This window comes from Rhagoletis pomonella, unplaced genomic scaffold, assembly GCF_013731165.1.
Source record: "Rhagoletis pomonella isolate Grant_MI unplaced genomic scaffold, Rhpom_1.0 Rhpom_scaffold_01827, whole genome shotgun sequence".
NCBI lineage: Eukaryota > Metazoa > Arthropoda > Insecta > Diptera > Tephritidae > Rhagoletis > Rhagoletis pomonella.
In genome coordinates this window covers 26,284-33,381 of record NW_023460381.1, presented here as the reverse complement: position 1 = coordinate 33,381, position 7,098 = coordinate 26,284, and the positions used below count along the sequence as shown (strand labels likewise).

The 7,098-nt window shown below is 41.9% G+C and overlaps 1 protein-coding gene across 1 annotated transcript; it reads right to left on the bottom strand.

Annotated features, from left to right (window-relative positions):
* Nucleotides 1–4,894: 4,894 nt before the first annotated feature.
* Nucleotides 4,895–6,214, bottom strand: LOC118752764. The gene has a single exon (XM_036487634.1). The coding sequence runs from the start codon at nt 6,212–6,214 to the stop codon at nt 4,895–4,897; it is 1,320 nt and encodes a 439-aa protein (XP_036343527.1).
* Nucleotides 6,215–7,098: the final 884 nt, after the last annotated feature.

The window sequence follows — 7,098 nt, the reverse complement described above, 5'->3', positions numbered from 1 at the left end:
CAAAATGAACGCTTCTCTTGCATCAAAATGAACGCTTGCTCTCTCAATTTTTGTGTGTTGGATAATTTTTTGTCGTTATCGAACGCCATCCAGTAAAAATTTGAAAACTATTACAAATTTTTGACTTGTCGAACGCACCTAATATCAACAACCTACAAAGTAAAGTAATTGCAATATGTGCTGATAACACAAATACAAATTTTGGAGGAATTAATCGTAATGGTGCTAATAATGTTCATAAAAAATTAATGCATTTATGTGAAAAACGCTCCTTGGAATTGGTTGCAATGCCCATATTTTTTCAAATGCCTTAAATATTGCTTCTAGTTTAATGAGTATCGATGTTGAATTTATAATAGTACAAATTTATTTGCATTTTGAGCGCTTTACTGTTAGGGTTACTGCGTTGAAAGGATTTTGCGAAGAAGCCTCAGATGTTTACCAAAAATTGTTGGGGTGTTCAAAAACAAGGTGGCTAGCGCTAACCCCAGCAATTGAACTAGTCTTAAAATTATTTGAACCATTAAAGACATACTTTTTTGAATTTGGCTAAATGCCCTCTTAATATAAAAAACTTCTTTTTGAATGAATGTGCTGAAACAATTCTTTTATTTATTCACAGTCAAGCCACTATGTTTCACTCATTGATAAAAAAGATTGAAAGAGAAAACATTACATCAACTGAAGTTAATTCTCACTGCAATATTTTAAAAGAACAACTAAAACGACGCTATGAATGCAATTTTTTGCCATTTTAAAAGAACAACTAAAACGACGCTATGAATGCAATTTTTTGCCATTAATTGTCCAGTCCAATTTAAACAAATTGTGTAAAAACAATTCAGAAATTAAGCAAAAATTTAACTTGGAAGTAAAAAAGTTTTATAAAACTGCTATTGAATATTTAGAAAATAGGACCAAGCACGACAATTACTCATCTTTGTTCGATTGGGTTTTATTAAAAAATGAAATCGAGTGGGAATACATATTAAAAACCTTAGATTTCTGTAAAAACCAATTAGGCATTGTAATTGATGACAATTTGCTATTTGATGAAGTAGGAAGAATAAATAATGTTTTGAGAGATATATTGGTAGAAAAAGCTGACGAAGAGGTTGATACAAAATGGATTCATATATTTACCTTTTTACAAAACAGCATATACCATTTCAAAATGTCAAAATATTAGTATAAATCGCACCGGGCACAAACGCCAATGTTGAAAGAGTATTTTCAATATGTAATGATATATGGACTAGTGAAAAGTCAAGACTCGATGTAAAAACTTTAGCGGCAATGATAACTGTTAAATGTAATATTAATTTAGATTGTATGTCATTTTATAATTTATTAAAAGATAATGATGGTTTGTTGAAGAAAATCCATTCTTCTGAGAAATTTTGATCTCATGTTATTTTTTCTTTTTTGTTAGACAGTCAAAGTAAAAATTTGGAAAGATATTTGTGTCGTAAGCTGTGAAATGAAATGTTCTCATGCCATAGAAATTGGTGAAGCAGTAGCTTAAAATACCATATATGTACAGGGAGTTTTACTGTGTCTCAACTTCGTTATATCGATATGAAATTTATTGAAATCTAAGTATCCATCAATACACAGAAATCTTTCCAAATTTTGACTTTGCCCATTAGTAATGACATTACTACACTGCGTTGCATATTGATAAGACCGCCACATATTAAAAAGTTTTGACTATTTGTTTTTATACTATTTAATTTCAATTATTTTCTTATAAAAACATAGTTCATTATAGTTATAAAAATTCAGCGAATTTTCACCAAAATTTTACACTTTTTTTTTAAGAATTTCGGGAAAAGTTTTGCGTATGCAGTTTTATAGCCCATGCAATTTTAGGGAAAAGTGCGAGTTTCATATGGGTACAAACTAACGCTGATTTTTGAAATTTTTTTCACGGTGTTACTCATTTTCTTCCATACAAAGTATGTTCGAAATTTTTTTTATATGGAAGAAAATGAACAACACAACAAAAAAAAAATTGCCAAAAAGCAACGGCAATATGTTTCGGTCTTATAATTATGCAACGCCGTGTACTATTGACTTGTTTAACTTGTGTTTAGTGCAACTTTGAATTGTTTTTGCTTTTTTTAACAATGTTAACTATTCGTTATTTATGTGTTAAAATAAATAATATAAAATTTTTTTTTCTGTTTTCAATATGGAGAATTTGTCCTCCTGGAATGCTAAAAAATTCTGGTCACCTTAACCATATCAAGCTCAGCTTTAAGGACAAATGAATCATTAAGACTGGTGCGGCGGGTTCCCTTTAAACGAGATGTCCAAATAAAACGCGGAGTATCTCGGAATTCAGTTCCTTTTATTTAATTGACTTAAACTAATGTAGCTAAATATTCAGGCGCGGGTTTTTACTAATATAAAAATGCGGGTAATACTAGCGAAAAGTTACTGAGCGGCGGCGAACGTGCAAGCGGGAGAATACCAAAACGAAAAACTACACTTAAGCGAGAGATTAATAAGATCTTATAAGCTAGTTATAGTTCAGTGTTACGAACAAAGAAAAAAGAGGAATATCAGATTACAATCGCTACTTTTGTGTAGACTTGTGCATTAACCCTTATGTCGTAAACAATCATACCAAAACCTTACAATTAGCGTAAGTGAACCCAACATACCGCCGCCCTTGAACTAGCCGTGATAAGTTCAACATTGAAATTACAATTATAGTATGGAAAATTAAGAAAATTAACTAACAATGCAAAAAATACTAAAAGGCATGACTTAATGCCTATGTGCATATTTCACGTCTACGGATCTTCTTCGCAGAACAAGTCGCCTTTCGTCGGCAGAACACAAAGTTTCACGATTGGTCTAACCAAATCGCCATTTGGCGTCTTCAAAGTGACCACTCGTACGAGTCCATCTGTACCGGGGTGGCATTTTATAACTCTTGCCAGCGTCCACTTTGTCGGCGGAGTAGGCTCGTTGAAAATTGTGACCACATCGCCTTCTCCGACATTGCGTGAAGAACGAAATCACTTGGAGCGACGCTGTAAACTGAAAAGGTACTCGTCTCGCCATCGTCGCCAGAAATGCTGTCTTATAGCAGAGATCGCTTGCCATCGCTGACGAAGACTGCCACAGAACCCTTGACCCTCAGGTTCTGGGAGTGATTTGAGCGGTTCACCGACCAGGAAATGACCGGGAGTTAAGACTTCTAGGTCATCAGCAGATGTAGAGTTGTCGCAGAGCAGGCGGGAGTTTACGCAAGCTTCTACTTCTGTCAACAGCGTGTAGAACTCTTCATAAGACAGAAGAGTTTCACCCAGTACGCGTTTAAGGTGATACTTTATTCGCTTGATACCAGTTTCCCAGTAACCTCCCATGTGAGGCGCAGACGGGGGATTGAAACGCCACTCGATTTTGGAGTCCGCGAAAAATGAACGGAGTCGGGTATCGGCCATGCACTTTTGAAAGGCAAACCGCAGCTCCTTCTCGGCGCCAACAAAATTTGTGCCATTGTCGGACGACATAAACTTGCAATAACCTCTGCGGTTTATGAACCTCTTGAAAGCATTAAGAAACCCTAGTGTTGACAGGTCTCCAACAAATTCTAAATGCATTGCGCCAGTACACATACATACGAATGAACATATGTAGCCTTTGGTAGCCTTCGCTCCTCTCCCATGGGTGAATTTGTATTTGTAGGGCCCAGCGAAATCGACGGCGGCACGTGTAAAACAACGGGCATACGTAGTTCGAGCTGCGGGCAAGTCTCCCATAGACTGTGTGGCGAAATTGCGATTCAACAGGGTGCATTTCACGCATTTGTGGTAAATGCTGCGAATTAAGCTGCGGGCGCCAATAACCCAATATCGGCGTTGCAGGACTGTCTGCATAATGCGGGGCCCAGCGTGTAGTGTGAACTCGTGTATTTCACGGATGATCAACTTCGCAAGCGGAGAATTCTTTGGCAAGACGATGGGGTGCTTCACGTCAGGGGTTACTTCAGCATTCTTCAGTCTGCCGCCAACGCGCAAGACGCCTTTTTCGTCCAGATATGGTTGCAAACGCAAAAGACTGCTACGAAGCGGAATCGGCCTTTTTGCGCTGCAAAGAGAAATTTCGTTAGGAAAATATAATGTTTGCGTATACCTGATCAAGTGCAGCTCAGATTCGGCTATCTCCTTACAACTAGGAGGGCCAAATAGCTTAGCAGCGTTGAGTCGAGTACTAGCTCGAGCGTTGACGAAAAACCTCAAAACGTAGGCGATAATACGGCGCAGCTTCGAATACGACGAAACCCTCGTGAGTATCGACCAAGGCTCGTTGGAAGTCGTGATGTGAGCAGAAACCTTGCTCCGAACACCCAAGTCGGTCGTGTGATGCTTTGGTGATGTTTGCTTCTAGAACTGGTCTGGACCCTTCAGGAATTCAGGACCAGTCCACCAAAGCTGTTGACGCAGTAGCTCAGACGGGGTTATACCTCGCGAGGCACAATCTGCTGGATTCAACTCTGAGCGAACATGGTTCCAGCACTCTGGAGGCAGGGTTTCTTGAACGTCAGCCACGCGGTTTGCGACGATGGTAATCCATCTGCTAGGATGAGCTTGTAGCCACGCCAACGTGATGGTGGAGTCTGTCCATGCATACAGCGGATAGCGGAGGTCACCCCAACTGTGCAGAACGCTTCGTGCTAGTTTAGCGGCTAAATGCGCAGCGCATAGCTCTAGTCGCGGCAATGTTGTTGTTTTGAGCGGTGCTACCTTGGTTTTTGATGAAATCAGCGCGACGGTGGCACTGCCGTCAATTTTCACGGTGCGTGCGTACATAACTGCGGCGTACGCGCGTTCAGACGCGTCAGCGAATATATGAAGCTCTGTGAGCGACCCAGTCGTTCCTAGACCAAGCCAGCGAAATTTGAAAGTAGCTTCAGCTCCGATCGATGCTCCAACCATTTTGTTGCAATGGAGTCAGGAATAAGGTCATCCCAACCAACGTTATGGCGCCAGATCTCCTGAAACCACATCTTTGATCTTATCGTCGCTTGAGAAAGCAGTCCCAGCGGGTCGAAAAGCGTGCTGGCATCCGATAAAAAAGTTCTCTTCGTTAAGGCAGCGGGCGGTTTTGTCATGTTAACTGTGAACGTCAAGAAATCGTCCTCGGTGTTCCACATTAAGCCCAAAGCGTGAACATCTTTACCCTCGACTAGATAGTGCGATATAGTCTTCGACGCGTTCGAAATATATTCGCTAAACTCCGCACAGTTCGACGCCCACTTTCGGACCTCAAAGCCACCTTGCTGGAGTATTCCGGATATGTTTCGTTGCAAAAGTAGCAGCTCTGCTTTGGAAGCTGTACCAGTGAGGAGGTCGTCCATGTAAAAATCATTGAGGATGACGGAAGCAGCTTTCTCAGAAACGTTCGACGAACATTTTGCGGTTTGTTGTAGCGATTTGACTGCAAGGTGGGACGCAGCTGCCACACCGTAAGTCACACGCAACATTCGATAATCCTGCATGGGCAAAGATGGATCACGACGCCAGACAATTCGTTGTAAGTCTACATGTTTCGGCGATACGCAGACTTGGCGGTACATTTTTGCGATATCCGCGGTTACTGCATAGCGGTGCGTTCTGAAACGCGTTAGAATCGAAAACAAATCTTGCTGCAATTGAAAACCTACAAATAAGGCGTCATTCAACGAGTTTCCGGTGGCAGATTTAGCGGATGCGTTGAACACAACCCTTAGCTTAGTCGTGAGACTGGACTCCTTTACAACAGGATGGTGCGGCATGTAAAACGTCTGGTTTGATGATTCTGGTGCAAGCTCCATATGTTTCATCTCGATGAGCTCCTGCATGAACTCATTGTAGCGCTGGCGTAAGTCTTCGTCCCGTGCAAGTCTTCTCTCAATTCGCAGTAGGTTTCGAACAGCATTATTTCGCGAATCTCCCAATGGAACATCAGATTTTAGTGGCAGCTCAACTATAAATCGACCGTCCGGTGCTCTGCGGTGCGTTGCTTCGAAAAATTCTTCACAATGACGCTCTTCGCAAGTGAGATGGGTCTTTTGTGGTGCTTCTTCCAGCTCCCACAATCGGGTAAGCGCTCTGTCCAGATGAACGTTGCAATGCATCGACTGCAGATGCGACGGAGCAGATTCGATTCCATCAACACTGCCAAACAGCGTCCAACCGAAGACTGTACGTTGAGTCATCGGCGTGCCAGGTGGACCTTTACGGAACTCAGAGCAAAGAAGCTAATCCATGACATCCATACCTATCAAGATGTCGATACGCCCAGGCCTCGTGAATTGCGGATCGGCAAGGAACAAGCCTTGTACATGCGGCCAAACTGAAACTGCTAATGGATGTGTCGGCAATTCGCTCGTGATTTTTGGTAAAATCAACGCGTTGACATTAAAACATTGACCTGAACAAAAGGATGACAGGGAAAGTAGTACCTCACCTCTTGAACGACCTCCTTGCGACGACCCAATTCCAGTGATGAAAACTGCAGACGCCTTTCGTTGTAGACCCAAACGTTGCACTAGCGCCTCGGTTACGAAGGAGGCATGCGAGCCAGAATCGAACAACAAGCGAGCGGGTTGCCAGTGACCGGAACAATCGCGCACTTTGACGAAGGCGGTTGCCAATAGTACCGTCCTTTCTTTTCGTTGCGGTGAGTTTGAATTTGAATTCAAACACGATGAAATGCCTGCGGGAGCAGTGTGTGCGGAAGGATCACAAACAGGAGAAGTAGTTGCGTTTGGCTGCGGTAGCAGCAGCTACGTTGTTGGCCAAATGAGCGCTTGTTGCGACATTGGCTGAAGAAGCGGTATTATGTAGCAATATGTGATGGCGTTGATGGCAAACTCTGCATGCGGACGCGCTATTGCATTTCGCTTTGTAATGGCCTGAGCTGAGGCAGTTCGTACACACGCGCGAGTCTTTAATGAATTTTGATTTATCGTTTGCGATTAAATCGCGAAACTTCTCACAACTGTATATTTTATGCGGCCCATTACAATATGTACAGCTCGAGCTATTTTGGGTTTGCACTGCGTGAAACACTTTTGTCGATTTGCTCACTGAAGACGTT

Coding starts and splice junctions, on each gene's coding strand:
- LOC118752764 (XM_036487634.1), bottom strand. CDS start 6,214: ATGACTCAACGTACAGTCTTCGGTTGGACGCTGTTTGGCAGTGTTGAT.